Source organism: Bipolaris maydis (assembly GCF_028858645.1).
Source record: "Bipolaris maydis strain C4 unplaced genomic scaffold PSV08scaffold_10, whole genome shotgun sequence".
Lineage (NCBI taxonomy): Eukaryota > Fungi > Ascomycota > Dothideomycetes > Pleosporales > Pleosporaceae > Bipolaris > Bipolaris maydis.
This window is the reverse complement of record NW_027093866.1, coordinates 14,863-34,531: the sequence shown is the minus strand read 5'-3', so window position 1 is coordinate 34,531 and position 19,669 is coordinate 14,863. Positions and strand designations below refer to the sequence as shown.

The following is a 19,669-nucleotide window of genomic DNA, read 5'->3' as shown; positions in this document are numbered from 1 at the left end:
TAGAAAGCGTCGCAGTATCAACATATAACCTTGACAGGGTCGAGATTTCGCCAGTGCCGCTCATGCCATGCCAAGGACATTTACACATTCCTAACGAACAGAATGTCCTGAATTATTAGGTAGAACACAGAAGGGCCAGTATAGTACACCAGTAAAAACCTGTCGAGACTCAAGCCACGGTCCCCGTCGTAAGAAGCCTCCGCCGCGCACACATGGCCGTGAGGCCCTTTGAGCTATTTTGACCCATTGCGGTAAGCTTGGTAGCCTTGGCAATGTCCAAGATCTTGGCATTGGGTGAATGAGTGGTCAGATTGTTGCCGACGAGAGGAAACGCCCCGCTTCCCGGCCCGCTAACCCAAGTGTATCGCCTGTGTACTCACCAAGTCGCTAATCCCAGCCTTGATTTACCCTTACTCGCAGTACTCAGCCAAGATCTCTCTTTAGAAATAATAACTCATCGCAAAGATTGCACCAGACCATCCATCCACAACACTCTAAAAAGTGCTCTAGTGAGTTGTGGAATAAGCAAGAAACAAGTCAACCGTCTTGGTAGCAGAGCCCAGGGTGGTTGGCCAAACACCTACAACCTTAGGAAACGATCGAAAGTGCCAGAAAATTTAGCGGGATTCTTTTAGCCGGGGATCCTCGCCCCATTGTGCATCTTATCTGTAAATTGCACCACCAATTAGTCCCGACGATTGGGTGGCTTCATCTTGCGGGCAAGAGAAAGCGTGGAATTTGACAGACTCTCAAGATGCTCTCCTAGGGACTGCTAGCACTAACAAATCACAGCCTCAGAGTGGTGCCACACCTGGGCAAATGTGATTGGAAGCTTGTGTCAACGTTGGGGCTATATTCCTAATCGCTCTCTAGTTTGTAATCGAAAGTTTCCGAAATCTGTCTAGCTAGCTCAAGACACTGTCGTCTACTGGTCTTGCTGGCCACTATGATGTATCCAACCGCTAGTAGCTCATCTGAGTCTGGTCCCTCTACGAATTCGCCCTTCTTCCTTACTGTCTGATGGTGGACTACGTGTTTACGAATGTCCGGATTCTCAACAAGATAATCTTCCACAGCATTCTCCGAGGCCATGATACCCGATCGAGTAGGGGGAAGGACAACAACACCCAAGATATACTGTGGCTTACTTCCGAGAAAAGGTTGTGCCAGGATTTTCACTCGTTCGTTTTCTTGAGGACCCAGGCTTAGAAGAAGGCGAATAGCGTAGTAGTCTACCCCGTACGCAAGAAGAGCAGCAACGCAATTAATATACCCAGGAGATCGAGCATTTACCTCATGCAGGTAGCATGATGGTGGTGATATTGGTTCCGTGCGCGTTGACACAGACATGTCCAAAATACCGTCTAGGCCGTGCTTGTATTGCGCGCGGGAATTTCGAACTCGCGCTTCGCAGTGGAAGACACCGGACTTGAAGCCAAGACGAACTATGCTTTCCTTCAAGCTTGACTTCATTAACTCCTGTTCCTCGCTTGGCAAATTGGTGGGTATATCCATTAATGTTTCCATGAAATTGGCTGCCGGAATGCTTGTCGAGTTCCCAGAGTGGTCACCTGTGCTTGGGAAATCATCTGAAATGTCGCAAAATAAGACTTCTCCATCAAGAATGACAAAGTTCGCATCTACCTCAGGTCCTTCGATGTACGGTTCAACAACAACTCTCGTGCTGCAATTCGGTGAATTTGCATGTCTACTAGATGCGCGAAGAACAGCAGCAAACAACTCATCCTGATTCTGGACCTTGACGACGCAATCGCTGTTCCATCCACTACACGGCTTGACGATGAGAGGGTATTTTATCATGTTCCCCGCTTGCTCAAGGAAGGTATCAAGTTCATCTGCGGCGTTAAGTACAAAGCCCTCTTTTTTATCAGCAGCAGCATCCTCCAGCTCTCTTGTGGCACCTTTATCGCCTGCAAGGATGTAAGCAGCTGATGGTGAAGTAGGTAGTCCGAGTATCTCGCAGGCGCGAGCGACGAAAGGCAAACGAACGTCGCTGATAGTCACAATTCCATCTACCCTGTGCGGGTAAGACCGCACGGCTTCGACAACTCTTTGCGTGAGGCCTTCATCCCCATCGACACTGATGGGTATGAATGCTTCGCGATATTGGGCATGTGGACCGGTGTCATCCTGAAGCCAGTGGCCAGGTTGGTCGAGAACAACGATCGTGATGCCAAGTGCTCTTGCAGCTTCATAGAATTGGATGCTTGACCCAATGTCCGCGCGGCCTTGGACCCAGAAAACGCGATATGATTTCAAAGGTTGCCTAAATATCCATGGTACAGACAGACGTTTGATGAGCTCGCCGTCGAGATATTGCTGCCACGATTCGACGGTAAAAAGTTCATCTGGGCTACTGCTGACAATACCACCAATTGCATGTTCGAACAACTTGGTGAAGTCGCTCAAAGTCGTGATGGACCTGTAAAGTTCCGGAGCTACTTCAGCAACATTGGTCCGGGGATCTAAGAAAGATTTCACAGAAGCGACGTACTGTGCGCCAGCCAATCTGTAAACTAGATAATCCGATCGCACCGCGTGCCCAGGATTCTTGCTGAACAAAAGTCTGATAATCGTGCGATTGCGTGGATTTATGGCGTCGTCGCTTGACAGTACCTCGCCTGCAGTTTTATCAAAAAGCTTGGTCCAGCTGGGGTTGGATTTCTTGTTTGAGGCGAGAATATTCTGTGGTGAAACTGTGACTGGGATCGATGCGAAATGACCAGAGACATTTCTGGTGACTTTTAGGTCTAACCACCACACATTTTCCAAAGAGGATTGACCGGATACGGTTAATTCAAGCAATTTGAAGAGTACTGTAGCTGTCAGTACATTCATGTACATAGTGAGAAAATGTTCGAGATGTTGCAGAAAGGACAGCACTCACCTGAACCTTGATCAATTTGCCACCGCAGTAGTGGAAATGGTGACGGAATCGATACTGCTGAGAAGTTGTAAGTCGTTAATTGATCAACAGCCCCTTGAAGCGTAGACTGACCCATGGCAAAGTATATTCTGGGGTGATTTCGAGCAGATTCTCGAAGAGCGTAGATTCTGTAGTAATCTAGCACCAATGGGAGCAATTCTTGAAACTTAACTTGATCAAATGCCAATTGTCAAGTTTGTGCAAAGTATCAACTTCAAAAATGGCTGACCTAGTTGTGGTGCATGAACACGCAAAACTTTTTGGCGTTACGTGACTATAATGAAATCCGTAGAAGCCGCGCTATCATGCAAGAGTGTCTCTTGTTGCGCCCGGCAGTTACTCCAGCCTGCAATTCAGCATGCTGATGCACTATGTATATCTGCCAAGTAATTGGCGAGAAATTGTTGTAGGGTTGTGAATGCTGCCAACGGTCTGGACCCGCATATGTCGCCATTGTGCAATGTCGAGCTAGAGGACGCATGGGTGGGCATTGATTAGTAGATCTTTACCTGCCATATTGGACCCTGCCAAGTAAGTATCACGGCGCCGTTAATCATATGTGCGTTCGTTTGAGCAGATTACGTTCGGGATGTGCTTCGTCAAGCTTCCATACCGGATGACATACTTATCTTAGGCGCAAAATATGTTACTTATGCCTGACGAAGCAACCAAGGCAGAAGCAGCCAAGATCTCCACAATGCTTAGCGCAAAATGGGGGCACGGCTGGATAGTGACCTGCAGACAGTTTTCATTTGTACAAGCCGCTAACAAGGATCAGTTAATTTGGATCCTGGTAATAATGCTCACGAACAGCTTGGTACTTCAACCTCGACCAAAAATAGACGGTTTGTGGTGCAGTGATTCTCTAGGACAGCTGTGAGCGCTAACATAAGGCCGCAGAATGAGACTTACGGAGGTCACATCATGCTTCGTAAAATAGCCACAAAGTCAAGTTATGTGACTGCCCACACGAAGTGGTCGAAATGGATCGGTATGCTTTACCTTATTTGTTAGCTTTGTGCTTCGTGGTAAAGTCACCAGAGGGATATCTCAAGTCTTCCATCAGCGTACCTGGTATTTATCCTGATTACAAAAACCATAGTCATGGCTGTCCACAACAACGTGTTTCGGGGCCCACAATCGGTTGGCCAATATTTCAATCCAGATTTCCATCTTCCATTGCCCTTGGTCGAGATACCAGATCGTCTCAACCCATACCAAAAAGACAAAGTCCGTATATACGCAAAGATGATGACCTGCCTACCAGCGCAAAATGTTAAGTCATTACCTGGTAAGAGTTTCTGAAAACAATCTTCTTAAATATCGTGTGAAGGCACAATGTGAGCTTAAATTCAACAAGTCTGACGATACATCCAGCTTTGCAAATGCTTCGCGACGAACCAAGAGCAGCAACACGAAAAATTGCAGAAGCAAGTTCTGGATCTACTATTCTGTCTTTGGGCATTATCGCCAGAGTTCTATGGGGAAATGAAGATGTCGAGGCGCACGTTACTAATAAAAAGTCCCGAGAGTCTTTAAACTTGTTACGCTTCTTCGGCATAAAACCGTATGTTTCCTAAGAACGGAATTCCATGTGTTATGGAACTGACATCAGAACAAAGGTGTCTTTTCTCAGGACTAGCACAACAAGAGCCCACTGATCCGGCAGGGATTATGGCAAGATTAAGGAGAAAAGCAGCCACAAGCGATGACATGGTGTACTTGGGTCAGTATGACAATGAGAAAAACTGGAAATCACATGCGACTTGGACTGGTCCCCAGATACTCCAGCAATTACCCGAGATCAATTTGTTCAGCACGACGGTGGGGACAGGAGGTTGCATCACTGGGACTGGAGTGGCTTTGAAGTCTGGTAAACCATCAATAAGAGTTCTAGGGTAGGCAAAACGCTTCAGTGATTTTTCGGATATGAGACAATGCTAATCTAGTCACGCGCTATCAGCGTCTTCAACATTGCAGGTGATCCAGTTCCAGGTCCAAGGTACTACGAAGGATTCCAAAGCTCCCCGTTTCCTTGGCAGCAAGCAATTGATGCGCGCGTGGAAGTATCGTCGGTCGAATCCTATCGCATGTCAATGAAACTCTCGCGGGAGGGTTTGATATGTGGCCCGTCTTCAGGAGAAGCACTACAGGGTCTGCTGCAGTATCTTGATGACTTGAAGAAAGCCGGAACTTTAGAAGAGCTCGTTGACGATACAACAGGAGAGATCTCGTGCGTCTTCACTTGTTCTGATCTTCCATACCAGTACTTATCTGAATATTTCGACAGGTTGGGTGCTGAAGAATTTCCACATATTGAGAATGAGGTAAGTCTGACAGTGTTCCCAGACCATAACAACTGACGATGATCAATGTTTAGATATTGCTGCAGTGCGATCAGACTAAGCATGACCCAAGATGGATTTTGGATAGTGCTCAGGCATTGGAACTGCTCGGTACTGGCCATCAGAATAGACATGGAAAAGCCGATATGGGCGGTCTTGTCACCCTCAAATTCGATTCTTCTAGCGAATCACTCAGGTTGACCAGCAACAAGCGTGATCAACGTACTGAAAAAAGCAAAGCCTTACAATATTTCAGTCGCTGGTGCGGATTGTTCCACGCCCGACGAAGGCTTGATGGCCACCTGAAGACGAAGGTCGCACACCAGCACGTCACGAAAGTCTCGTCGACACTAATCATGGACCTGAGAAGCACTTGTGATTTCCGCGCAAGTCACATTCTCGACTCTGTCTCGACACCACTTCCCGGCCTTTTTGAAGGACTGGCTGGCGGAGACTTATTTAGTAACCCTCAAGAAGTCTCTAGGGTATGGACGAGTATGCGAAAATGGCTGAAAGAACCAGAAGTATCATGGCTGCTTACAGAAGTAAGGTATGGTAAGAAGAAGGTATTGATACTTTGTTATGATGGATTTGCATCACAGTTGGTCGGCTCTGCTTTACGTTACCAGGATGTCGAAGCGTTTCCGGTCAGGGGCGGCTTCATAGCGCTATATGAACAGATAGAACAAATCTCTTAGTCTAAAGAGTTATTAGAAACAATTGTATCTTATCCTCATTCCTATCCTTGAATCTCAACAGAAGGTCGAAATAACCTAACCATAATTCACCTGTCCACGACCTAAGCACTGTTATTGCGCTATCCAGGGTTTTAATAGCGCGCCCTTCGTCAGGAGGGTCCGCATGTGCATGTCTTGCTTCTTCCGGGCAGTCAAGCACGTCGGAAAACTCCAAGAAACGTTCTTCTCATTCTTTGATCTTCTCAGATTGTTTCTTCGATGAGCAATGCAACCACACACAAACTTGATGTGCTCCTTTGAAAACTCGCATTTGCTTTCCTATCTGATCCATGCCTTCAGCGATTTCTTCCGGGTTCCTCCCCTGGTTGATAGAAACGATATCTCCACAGACACGATTGACTTCTTTGGCAACACGACGCAAGACATCTTCGAATTGTTTTAGCGAGAAGGCAAAGTTAGGGCTGACTGCAGGAATCTTCCAGGGTGTTCCCCTTAAATTCATAGCATCATACTAAATGGAACTTTATCGGGCCCCAAGTATACGAGAGTATGTAGTACTTTGGCGTTGGATTTCTGGGTAATAGTAGCTCTACTGATGCTATGGTAAGGACATGAAGAAGCCTTCGGGGTATTCCCGGCGCAAGATTACTCTAGTCATGAATCCCCTGAGGCATTGTGCAGGAATCACGACAGCAAAGTGGCACAGAAGGGACGATGACAGAGCCTTTTGATGTTGATCGAAGCTCGGCGGCATTCAATCTTGCCCTCATCACTCGAAAGCTTGGACTAGCTATGCGTGCCCCGATAGGCTTAGCTTTAGGGTCCTTCCCCCATCTAGCTAATCCGTAACCCCCGGTTCACGAGTTACGACACCCCTCTTTAATCCCTAACCTATACCCGTCTTCTGTACCCAGACTCGAATCTAGTTAATAGGCGGGCGTAACGGTTTTAATAGGTAGAGCTAAGAATAGGCGCTTACGCGTGGTTGCTAATTCGAATATCTACATAACTAGTTCTAATAAATCCCGCAATTTTGTTTTACAAAAATTTTCCTAAAAGGCCGGAGCTAATTTAGTTTCATAACAGCCTAATAAAATTAATATTAGAAGAAGTGATCTACTACTGGCCCGTCCGCGGCATTAGACCCATCTAGTTCCTCTAAAGCTTCAGCCTCTGCTGACGTTATATTAATATCAGAAGACATGATCTACCACTGGCCCGTCCGCAGCATTAGACCCATCTAGTTCCTCTAAAGCTTCAGCCTCTGCTGACGTTATATTAATATTAAAATTACTATTAGGCCCTTCACCACTGTGCCACTACTACGCTACTACCACCCCGCCTAGCCTACGTATGTACGTATATTAACTGCTATTCTTTCTTTCACCAGAAGTCTTCGCTACCACTTTATTTCATATTCTGTTACCTACCTTACATATTATCCTTTATTATAAGAGAACTATGAAGCTCTCAGCTTTTACTTTTTTAATTATTGTGACACCAATACTTGCGATTCCACAAGCAAGCTCTATGTTACACGGGGTTTGGGTCTATACTGCTCCGGTCGGGTCCGCCACTATGGCCGATGAGCCTTACGTTAGTGTTCCGTGAAGTTTGTCTGGCGAGACAGTGGAGTGGTGTGCTTGGATAGAAAGGTAACAAAAGGTTAGACAACTTAATCTATATTGCTATAGACTAACAGGTAACAATCTTGTTAAGTAAAGATACTAGTAAGAAAGTACAATTTGAGTTGACCACAACGAGAGTAATAATGAAATCCATCCATCCTTATATCCTCATTGTTTCTGTCCTGGTGCTCCCTATTCTCCCTTTTCTTTGGGAGCAGTGGGAGCATAATTCTCCCAAGGCCCCCCGTGCTCCGGGAGCAGGGCTCTTGGCGGGAGCACACATATCACGTGACCTCCAGCCCCGCGATGGTCGTTACCTTCTGACGTGGACGTGGTTGGTCTTTAACCTCGTCATCCCGCGTCAAGGAGAGAATCCTTCTTGTTACTTGTAACACTCTAATTTGATTGGGGTAAGTAAAGACTAGATCTACTTTGTAGATTTTTATATTAATATTAATAGACATGCACACCAGAATGGGAAATTGGGTGGGGGAGATGTACTAGTTTAGATGGACAGAATGTTCAAACCTGTGTAAGTCCGCATTTACTCTCTCTAAATAATAAGCTAAGACCAATGCCTTCAAGTACTTTGGGAATTATTGTCATGGACAAGGAAACTATTGTGCTATAAACTATATTGTCACATCTGACGTCGCTGTTGCGTACTGCACATAGATGTTTAATTATTAGAATATGCTGTTCAGAAAAGGTCTTTGATGAATGTGATAATAGACGATTGATTGAATTCATCTCTTGTGTTCCCGCCGATGAAGACGCGTCTGCGCATCTCATTAGAAGTATATTACTTTTAACGCCCTTAATCCTAACTATTCTAGCCTAATGAAGAGTTGGACTCGGCAGAGCTAGAACGGGCTGAATGCCCTCTAGTAAGCTGCTCGATGGTATCTTAGTTTCCTAAGCGACGGACGCTTAGTGTTACAAGGAATTAAGAAGAATTCTCTCTTTAACGTAGGATAATAAAGTTGAAGGCTAACTACGTCTATATTAGAAGGTAATAGGGATTACGGGGCTTGGAGTCACATATACTATTTCACTAAGAATAGCTATTCTATTAAGATTTAGATAGGCGTAGGCTTTAGAATAGCATACTATCTTAAATATCTCACTAAGAATTAGGAAGATAGGATAGATAGTCTAGTAGAACTAAGAATAGTAAGATAGACAATATTTTTACGATCTAATGCAAGCTACTTTTTGCCTAGCCTAAAGGAGAGGCAGCTAGTCCTAGTCAACCAAGGAGGCCCCGCTGCCTTTGACGCCCTCAGGCTAAGAAATGCCTTCAACCAAGCCTTCACCGGGAAAGGAGGAGTGCAATCGCCTGTAGTCGCCTCAGTCACGCTATCCTCAAAAGGGAATAAGGTAGTCACTACCACGCCTGCCTTTACAGCCAACTACCTGCTGGAAAACCAGAGTATCTGGAAGGATCTAGTAGCCTTTAAGGCAGCGCAGCCTATTACCTCGTGGTTTAAAGTAGTTATTCACAAACTACCTACGAACCATGGCCTAGAGGTAATTAAGGAGGAGATTGAGACCTTCAACAAAGGCCTTAAAGTAGTAGGCAATCCTTTCTGGCTCACCCCTGAGTCTAAGAGAGGACAGCAGAGCTATGGCTCTGCCTGCGTCGCCTTTGCGACCGAAGAGGAGGCCCTTAAGGCTATTAGAGGAAAGCTCTATATCCTAGGGGAGAGCCTAAGAGCAGAGAAGCTACGAGTTATCAATAACTCAAAGCAGTGCTCAAAATGCCAAGGATTTGGCCACCTCGAGGCTAGGTGCGCGAGAGTAGCCTGTCAGATGTGCAGCGAGGCTCACCACACCAGCCTACATAAATGCAAGTCCTGCCCTACTAAAGGCAAAGCCTGCGTACACACTATTTTTAAGTGTGTCAACTGTAGCAAACCTCACGCAGCTAATAGCCACGAATGTGATATCCTACAAGCTAGGATAGCTAGGACTACCTCTTCTAACTAGAATGTTAAAAGTCCTACAAATAAATGTTAATAGAAATAGTCCAACTACTGAGAGCGCGCTAGATCTAGCTATTAAAGCAGACGCCAAAATCATTGTAGTGCAGGAGCCTTGGCTACCTAAGGGATCCTCGTACGCAAACACTAGATCTACCGCTCACCAGAACTTTACTCAGATACTACCTACCCCTAAGGATACCTCCTTAAGGCCTAGAGTACTGTTCTATATTAGAAAGGACCTAGAAGTAGAGGTTAATCCCTTTATTAGCGACGATAACGACTTTCTAGCTATCAAAGTACTAGCCTCTACTTCTAGCCTCTATATCTATAACATTTATAACGAAAAAAGCCTTCAAGAAGGGCTAAATAAGACGACGATCCAGAGGCGCCTCCTGCAGGAGACCCTACAGCCTCAGTCAATTATCCTAGGAGACTTCAACACCCACCATCCTAGGTGGAGCCTAGAGGAGCGCAGCCCTAGCACACAAGCAGAGGAGCTAGTAGAGTGGATAGATACTCAAGATCTCACTCTACTAAATACTCCAGGGGCAGGCACTTTCTTGAGATCTCATATGCGGCAAGAAAGCGTATTAGACCTTACTTTTGCAACCAGCAATACAGCTGCCAATATCCAGGACTGGCAGACTATACCTGAAGTAGGTTCTGACCACCACGCTATTCTATTTAGTATCTATACTACTAGCCAGCTACCTAGCCAGCCAGCTAGCCTGCCAAAACAGTATAATACGAAACGAACGGACTGGACGACTTTCAAGGAGACGCTAGGACAGGAGATCAAAGCCCTAGATCTAGAGAAGCGCCTATCAACACTACCTCTTTGCTCGAACTACACCTCAAGAAAGCTTATTCTAGGACAAAATATCCCGCTAGAAACTAAGCTAGACGAGCTAGGCCAGGATCTTACGAGAGCTATACAGAAAGCGCTAGAAAAGTCAACTCCACTAGTTAACCAAAAGCCAAAGACGAAGCCCTGGTGGACTAGCGAACTAGATAGCCGTAAGCGACACCTAAGTAGAGCCTATAGAGCCTACAAGAAGGAGGCAGCAAAGGAAAATAATAGCTCCCTCTACCAGTGGAAAAGAGAGTATCTACGTACGAAAAATAGATATTTAAAAGCTATTCGACGAGCTAAACAGAGCCACTGGGAGGCTTTCCTCCAAAAAGACTCGCCAAAGGAGATCTTTAAAGCCCTAGCATACACAAAAGATAATCTTAGTACTCGAATACCTACTATCAAAGGTAAGGAGTCGTTTACTGAAAAGTGTAAGGCTTTTAGAGAGGATCTCTTTCCTCCGCCTCCTACGACAGCTACCCCCTCCTTCCACACTTACAGGGGAGACGGCAGGTGGACCTGGCCTGCCCTAACAGAGGACGAACTCCACTTTGCCTGCTGCAAGGTGAAGGCTACATCACCAGGGCCTGATCTGATCAGCCAGGAGGTGATCCGAAAGGTCTACTTAGCGCAGCCAGAAGCTCTATTTAGGATATACTCTACTCTCTTCAACCTAGGCTACCACCCAAGGTGCTGGAGAAAAGCAAAGGGAGTCATCTTAAAAAAGACAAGCAAGCCTGACTACTCAATCCCTAAGGCTTATAGGGTGATCTCACTCCTAAACTGTCTAGGTAAAGTACTAGAAAGGCTAGTAGCTAGGAGACTAGGCGCACTAGCGGAAACAACAGATCTACTCCACCCCTCTCAACTAGGAGGAAGACTGAAGAAATCCGCTATCGACGCTGCGCTACTCTTCTACAACAATATACAACAGCAGAAAAGAAAGCAAAAGATTACTACTACTATCTTTCTTGATATTAAAGGAGCCTTCGACCACGTCTCAAAAAACAAGCTACTAGAAGCAATGAAAGATCAAGGCCTACCCTGCTGTCTACTAGCCTGGACAAAGTCCTTCTTCGAAGATAGGGTCCTACAGTTATCCTTTGATGGACAAACAGAGAAGCCAAAGGAGATCGCAACAGGTACCCCTCAAGGAAGCCCAGCCTCGCCTATCCTATTCCTAATCTACTCAAAACCGCTGTTTGAATCGATTCAGAATAGCCAGAGCACTTACTCCTCCTCCTATATAGACGACCTCCAGATCTCGATATCATCTACGTCAGTAAGGAAAAATATCAAGCTACTAGAAAAGGAGATTCAGAATCTCTTTAGACTAGCAGAGGAGCTAGCCATCCAATTCGACAGCTCAAAGACTGAACTAGTAAACTGGACAAGATCGAGAAAAGATCAAAGTAGAGTGCTTACTCTACCAAATCAGGAAATAGTAAAGTCTAAAGAACTCGTAAGATGGCTGGGCGTCTACTTTGATAGTAGCCTGAAGTTCAAGCACCACAGCCTCATCAGAATCCAGCAGGCTAGTGCAGCCTTCTACCGCCTTAACAGACTAGCAAACTCAAACAAAGGCCTCTCGCCTAGAGCAGTACGACAGCTCTACCTAGCCTGCGTTACTAGCGTAGCTGACTATGGCTGTCAAATCTTCTGGAAGGAGCAGCAGGCAGCACTTAACCAGAGGCAGAAGCTACAGAATCAAGCCTGTAGGAAGATCCTAGGCTCCTTTAGAACCTCGCCAGCTATACCCAGCGAGGTAGAAGCAGCGCTATCTCCTCCTAGAATTAGGCTAAATAACGCCCTACGACAATACGCCTTTAGAGCAAGAAAGCTAGCTCCTAGCCACCCTATTAATATTGCTATTACTAGTAATCAGGGGAAGCAGCTAGAGCGTATTACTAGATCTATCTCAACAGCTCTATCGGACGACAGTGAGAAGATTCAGCACTACGCCTCCTTGCCCTGGAGCTCTACAATGCCCTACAAGATCAATATATCTAAGAAGTCAAAGGAAATCGAAGCAAAGCACCATAAGGAGCGACCAGAAGACAAATACCTTCTATCCATCTACTCAGACGCCTCAGCTACAAAGGAAGGCAAGGGAATAGGAGTAGGAGTAGCTTTCTACCAAGGAGCTAGTCTCATAGCTCATGAGAAGGTTAACATAGGATACAACCAGCTAGTCTACAACGGAGAACTAGAGGGCATTACCCTAGGCCTAGAGAAAGCTGTCGATCTAGTAGACGACTACCTAGAAGTCAGAGTATATGCAGACAATCAGGCTGCAATATTCAGACTACAGACTGCTTCTGATAAGCCAGGACAAGAATGGCAACTTAGATGTAGTAAGGCAGCAAAGAAGCTACAAGAAAAAGGCATTTTACCTACTATACAGTGGGTACCAGGACACCAAGGCGTGATAGGAAACGAGAAAGCAGACGCGCTAGCAAAGGAGGCGACAAAGCTAGATCCTAGCTCTAGCAGGACAAGTCTAGCTATAATAGGCTCACGAATAAAGCAGCTAGGCGAGCGAGAGTGGCTTAGCTACCTAGGACAATATAGGAGAAAAGCTATTGCTCTAAATCCAACTACTTACGCCGCAAGGTATAAGTGGAAAACTAGGAAGCAGATTGCCACTCCTCCTACTAGCAGAGAAGCCTCTAGCGCTTTCTTTCAGCTCAAGCTAGGACACTGCTATCTAAGAGATTTCCTCTTCAAGCGAGGCAAAGTAGACTCTAAGGTTTGCCCCTGTAACTATAGAGCTACGCAAGACGCTGCACATATCCTCCTTAACTGCGCGCTGTACAAGGAGGCTAGGACGAAGATGCAGGAGGCTAGCAAGGACCCTCTATCGCTAGCCTTTCTCCTAAACACGAGCATAGGCATACAGGCTACAATTACCTTTATTGAAGAAACGAAGGCTGCAACACAAGCCTGGTACGAAGGAAACCTTGAGAACTAGGGCTACACCTATACTAGGTGCCTCTGCCCTACACCTACCCTACATAACACCTCTACCCGCAAGACCCCCCTCTACCTCCCTCTATAATAGGCTACGAGCCTCACCTCGATTTAGATAAACCCCTCCCCCACCAACACTAAATTGATAGAACTACGTAGATACTTGTAGGCCTAGCCTGCACGTCTTATATAGCCTACCGGCTGACACAGGACGCTAAACTAAAATAATAATAATAATAATAATGCAAGCTACTTACAAGTAATTAGTTTAGAGAATCTAAAGAGATAAGCTACGCCGCAATCTTTTAACTATGCTATAGTCACGTAACTAATCAACACGATTCGATATCCTTAGCTAATTAGGAGCGTAGATTTTAATAATTACTTTAATAGCTAATTAAACTTCCGCCTTCTACTTAATTATTTATAATCTCTATTAATTATATAAAATTACTTTTACTCATTAGCATATAGTGTATTATTATTATTCCATTATAGTCCTGTATCAGCCGTTGGCTATGTAGGACTTTGGCCGACGGCCGTTCTATCTAACTAGTTACAATTTGATACTTTGTGCTGTATTGCGTGACTGTGGTGCTTCGGCCTATATCTAGCTAAGCTGTTGCTAGCTTTCTAGACGCCTGGTGCTTAAGAGCAGTTTGGTAACAGGGAGAGATGTAGGGCAGCTAGGCTTCCTTCCAGCGAGCTCTCTTAGGGAGAAGGAAATAGTGCTAAATATTTCAAATTTTTAACTATTCTTTTTTTTTTCCTTTTTTTTTTTTTTTTTTTTTTCCTCTTTTGTTATTGTTTTTCTTATTTTTCTTTCTAGCCTTCTTGGCCGAGATGCCACTTTCTTGTTCCTATCCGCGTGCTAGTAATAAAAGCTAATGTAGCTTCTATACCGCTCGTGGTATGGAGTAGTCGTGGGAGTTTGAGTATTTTTTGGTTTAGAGTCTTTTTAAGCTGGTTTCTTTCTACGCTGTAAAAGCCGCAGTATCGAAGTAGGTGCTCTGCAGTTTGCGGTTTCCCACATCTACAAAGGTCGCATTCTCTTCTCTTTACTCTCTTTAGGTAGGAGTTAAAGTATCCGTGCCCTATCTTAAGAGAGTAGAAGGAGCTTAAAATGTCTCTTTTCGTGCCTCTAGGGATTGCTAGTTGGTTTTTGAGCTTTAGATCGAAGATAGCTCCGTAGCTGGTCTTCTTCTCTCTTACTTTTTCTCTATACTTTCTCCACTCTTCTGCCTGGCTAGCTCGTTGGAGGAGCTTAATCTTAGTGCCTAGGAAGGCTAGGCTTGTTTGTGATTTTTTTGGTGTTTGTTTTGTAGCTTCCTTTGCTAGAGCGTCTGCTCTTTCATTTCCTTCTATGTCTGTATGGCCTGGTGCCCATTTTAAGAAGATCTTTGCTTTTCTGTTAAGGATAGCTTTGGCTGCTTTTTGGCACCGAATTACCCATTGTTGGCCTGGCTTATCTGATAGACTTTGGAGCCTATAGATGGCAGCTTGGTTGTCAGCGTAAACGTGGATATTCTGGTCTTTTTGGGCTGTTTTAGCAGCGTATTCAAACGCTGCTGTAACGCCCTCAAGCTCTCCGTTATAGACTAGTTGTTGCTCGCCTATGTTCTTTGTCTCTGCGTAGATTTCTTCTTGGTTAGGGTTATAGACCGCTAGGCCTACTCCTATCCCATCTCTGTCTTTAGTTTTAGAGGCGTCTGAGTAGATTACTATAGAGTTATCCTCTATTGTTTGGATATAATCTTTGTGGGCGGCTGCCTCTTCTTCTTTGGATTTCTTTGATATAGAGATATTGTAGTTAAGAGAGTCCCATGGTCTGAACCTATATGAGATGATCTCTTCTATCTCTTTGGTAGATGGGATGGAGCTTGTGATAGCGCGTAGTTGTCTTGGTTTATTTGGCTGTTTTGATTGCTGAAGGGTTGTTTTTTGTAGCCTTGCAATAGCTTTTGTAATTGGATGGGTTGGAGCTAGTTGTATAGCTCGTAGAGCGTATTTTCGATTCGTTTGGCTTAGCCGTACGGCTGGTGACGGCAAGCTAGCTTCGATACTTGTTGGGATAGCTGGAGCTGTTTTAAATACTCCTAGTACCTTTCTACAAGCCGCGTTATGCAGCGGTTGAAGCTGATCTTTAATAAAGCTCTGGTTGCGCCAATAGATTGGCGACCCATAGTCTGCAATGCTGGTGACGCATGCTAGGTATAGTTGTCTGATAGCAAAGGGAGATAGCCCGCGGTCGATGTTAGCTAGTCTCCCTAGTCTATTAAAAGCTGTTTTTGCTTGGCTAGCTCTAATAGCTACGTGCTCTCTAAAGGATAGCTTATTGTCGAGGTATACCCCTAGCCACTTAATCGTATCTTTGTGGTATATTTTCTCCTTGCTAGGGAGTTCTAGAGGTATTTCTTTTCTTCTTTTGTTTTTTGTATAGTGGATTAGCTCTGTCTTTGCTATGTCGAATTCGATTGCTAGTTGTTTTCCTTTTGTAACTAGTTTGTTAACCTCGCGTTGTAGTATCTTCACGTTTTTCTTAATAGCATATAGTGTAGGTATCAAGCCTTTATAGCTTAATATATTAAACTTGAGTTTTAAGTATAGGTTAAATATAAAAAGTTACTATTACAGCGTAGCTATAAAAGACTAGTTAAGAGTTGTACGTAAAGATAGATAGGGATCTATGCTAGTAGTACGTGCCTTTATACGTGTATTTAAGGATCTATTTAGTTATCCGTGCGTAGCTCTTTAAGCTACGTCTTATAATCTATCCTAATACCTACTATCTAATCTAACCTAACGAGCCGTACCCTGACAGTTACTCTACTTATATATTTCTATCTAATATTATACTTTTCTACTCTATCTATAAAAACTAATAAATAAGAAGATTAACACGAGAGGGCTTATATTACTTCCACATGATCTATACTCTTAAAAACGAACAGGTGGTAAAGATGCTGTTAGGCCAAGGTGCTGAGATCAACACGAAACGAGGTCACGATGTCAATTGCAGCACCCCTCTTCAATAATAGCATGATATAAAACTTCAACATACCCACCTTTGCTCGACATGAATTTATCGTGGTATCTAGGAATATTGCACTAGCCTAACACTAGTATGAGTGTTTTGCTGATAGGAATGCCTACATACATCCATGTTGTTAACCAATCGTCGAAAGCTGTCATGGTTTGGCTAGTTATCGAGGTACGAAGCTTGAGAGATGAATGGTGTTTGAGGCCTACGTGCTATACCCGCTCCTTTATTCTTACGTTATGCTTCTCTTAACTAATGAGATGCTTGCACATGTGTTTGCAAGTCTAACTAGGATGTAATGGTCTTTGGACTGTATATCTTGATTCTAAGTTCTCCCTATAGATGAGAAGGATCTGAAGCAATACCCAAAAGTTCTCTAGGCATAATTCCGTTGATTGGGTTTGCCTACATACTACTATAATTGTGGTTAATAGAAGCTAGCATGTGCAGAGTAGCCAAACTTCTAATCCCATCCTTGCTCCAGTTGGATATCTTTATAGCAGATTCATTGTATGTCTTGCCATACATATAAGTAGTTTTAATTGCCTCCATATTGGTATACGAAGGTACTGTAGACCTCCCGCATATCATGTTAGTGGTAAATCGTGGTATTTCAAGCTAATGCCTTAGTATTTGTTGTGTTGGGAATATATATCCTCCCTGTTTCAATGTCCGCCTGTTTCAATGTCCGTAACCTGCACCGAAAGAACAGTGTTCTGAGTGAGGTTTTCCGAAACAAGTGTTCCCATACACAAGAGTGGTGTCGCTACAGTTAAGGGCTTCGTCCCTGGCATATCGTCACAACGAACGCTTCAGGGTAGGGATTGTGGTTCATGTCAACATTCAATATATTTTAAAGATCCTAGTGTTTGGGCACACGGGCTACTCGAAATAATGTTGAACAAATACAGGGGCTACTACCCTAGCACCAGAGTCTATTCCGATAAAAGGGCAGCCTACTTAAGGAATGCTATAGCGGTGATGTTCTGATCCAGCAACAATCGCAAAAACGCACACCACCTTTAATGCACATATTCTACTGCTCTTACCGTATCATGCAGTTATGTGTGGTTCTCTTTCCTCAAAAGTCCTTGTTCCGAACCTTCTTCATCTTCCACGGCAGTATATTCGCCCTTTGTGCCACCCGCTCTGGTAACACTCGCACCCCAGACTGGGGCAAAGTAGATAGCAGATGTAGAACAGCCCATTAATCCAATCATAGCAATAAAGAACCACACGGATTGACCTGCAATCCAGAAACCCCTTTTGAAATTAGTAATTAGCAAAGTCAATGAACGTACGAAGGCTACTACTCACAGAAGAACGTTTACCCAAGCGCTGGACATAGTTGATGCACCAAATCGGCGATGCCAGACGGTGACTCCAGTTGCGCGCCCAAGTTTGAGATATCGCACGTGATGTAAATAACCAAGCACTGGCGTAAGACCAATCGCGACCAGCAGTGTAATGCCGAGTATCTTGTGAGCACCGTGTGATGTCGTAATCTACCAGCCAAGTTAGCATTCCCCATCACTGGTCCTAGTATGTCCTTACGGTAATGGGATGTCCCCAAGTCAGATATATTCCCCATATCATGCCTGAGGCAGCGGTTGCCACCGAGGAGAGCTGGATGATCCAATGGATCTTGAATGCGTTGGAATGGCCGCTTCGAATTCCAGCGACACCTAATGGCATCATAACCACGAATGCGCATGCCAAGAGCAAACCGTGGATAGCAAACAGCTGGCTCGGTTTCCACGCGCTATCTTTCTCCACGCCTATCGATTTTCTACCATTGGCGATTAGTTCTGGTGCAGTGGGTGTCTCGTCTACATGGTGACTTGTTGTCATGTCGAGGGTAAACACATCTGGAACTTGTTAGAATTCGTTCTGTTTTATCCAATTGGGAACAACGAAACACACTGTAATCGGTATGAAGACTCATTGGTTTGTTGAGGTCATTCGTTTGCATGACATAGTCGTAGTGGTTCGAGAATATCCAGTTCTGTTTCTTCGACGTCACGTTGGCGCTGTTGCGATGCCATGTGTCGCAGCCATAACAAACGACTTGAGCATTGTGGTAGTCTCCCTCTACCCACGTCTTGATGATTCGGTGTTCTGGCGTGTCATCTGATGGCTGAGGTGGGTAGTGGTAACTGTTGAACTCTTTTGTAAGTCAAACATTACGTTATATTTCAGTATGTCTACTAACTTGGTCGTCCGAACACTCAAGGTGACGTCTTCTTGTATCAGTCATATGTTCGGAGATTCATTGAACTGGGCCATACCTTTGTCCTGTGCTCCTGGATATATCACGAACATCAATGACCCGTCCATCGTCAAGCCAGTCCCAAACGCGGCATAGCCCTTTCGATCTTCAAATTTTGCGGATACGACAAGATAAAAGTCATTCGAGTTGGTGGTTGAATTATGGAACGTTGATAACGCAAGGCATTGATCCGTACGCAAAGATTCGTCAACACGACAGTACTGAAGTTGAGAGCTGGTGACTGAAGATACAATGCCTAGTATCAAGATTGTCGCGGCGACCCGCCTACTCAAGCGTTGCGTCCAGAAAAGTTGCATTGCGAAATTTTTCAATCAATCTATGGTGTGGTGTCCAGAGTGTTAAAATGAGTGTAAGAGACTTTTTCAAGGGAAGAGCATCAGAAAGCAGTCGAGCGGACGAGCTGGCTGAGTACGAGTACCCTAGGGTCATGCTGTATCCTGTGGATAGAAACCAAGACCGAGGCCAAATCGTCAAGGGAAGCTTGGCACAAATCCGCCAAGTTACACAAGGCTTAGATAGCGCAGTGGGTCCACAGACGCATGCAGAAGTCTCCATTGACGTGTACCCTGTCTGCCAGCTCCTACACAGGAATGTGGGGGGCTAGCCGGCACGGACGGAATATGCCAGTTGCTATTGCGTGCTAGCTAGCGGCAGAAACTAAATGACACCATGGATTGAGGCTATTTAACCCTGTGGATCCGCATCAGACTAGCAGTTGACATCGCGTATCCACTTGGTACTAAATTCGCGGGGCCATTAAGCCTTTCCCGTGCTGGCCGAGCCGCCCGCACCGCCCGATGATCGCTCCGCTCTGAGGTGCAGAACTGTTCCTGCTGGATTTTGGACCCCAATTGCTACACCACATCGGACTAAGAATAGTTGGCGATTGATCATCGTTCCGTATACCACCTTC

At 44.9% G+C, this 19,669-nt stretch overlaps 3 protein-coding genes across 3 annotated transcripts; 1 reads left to right on the top strand and 2 right to left on the bottom strand.

Moving 5' to 3' along the window:
* Nucleotides 1-858: 858 nt before the first annotated feature.
* Nucleotides 859-2,859, bottom strand: PSV08DRAFT_183768 (uncharacterized protein; the record flags this gene model as incomplete). The annotated part of the gene is made up of 1 exon (XM_014217938.1): nucleotides 859-2,859. One exon carries the CDS (start codon nucleotides 2,857-2,859, stop codon nucleotides 859-861), a length of 2,001 nt encoding a protein of 666 aa, XP_014073413.1.
* Nucleotides 2,860-4,051: 1,192 nt separating this feature from the next.
* PSV08DRAFT_372316 (tryptophan synthase beta subunit-like PLP-dependent enzyme) lies at nucleotides 4,052-5,990 on the top strand (the record flags this gene model as incomplete). The annotated part of the gene is made up of 6 exons (XM_066093219.1): nucleotides 4,052-4,238; nucleotides 4,325-4,514; nucleotides 4,570-4,845; nucleotides 4,911-5,274; nucleotides 5,328-5,450; nucleotides 5,607-5,990. The coding sequence occupies 6 exons, from the start codon at nucleotides 4,052-4,054 to the stop codon at nucleotides 5,988-5,990; spliced, it is 1,524 nt and encodes a 507-aa protein (XP_065948753.1).
* An 11,447-nt stretch (nucleotides 5,991-17,437) lies between these two features.
* PSV08DRAFT_226127 (uncharacterized protein) lies at nucleotides 17,438-19,052 on the bottom strand (the record flags this gene model as incomplete). Its single annotated transcript, XM_014217924.1, has 6 exons — nucleotides 17,438-17,729; nucleotides 17,784-17,971; nucleotides 18,021-18,340; nucleotides 18,390-18,622; nucleotides 18,679-18,709; nucleotides 18,755-19,052. 6 exons carry the CDS (start codon nucleotides 19,050-19,052, stop codon nucleotides 17,528-17,530), a joined length of 1,272 nt encoding a protein of 423 aa, XP_014073399.1. The 3' UTR covers nucleotides 17,438-17,527.
* Nucleotides 19,053-19,669: the final 617 nt, after the last annotated feature.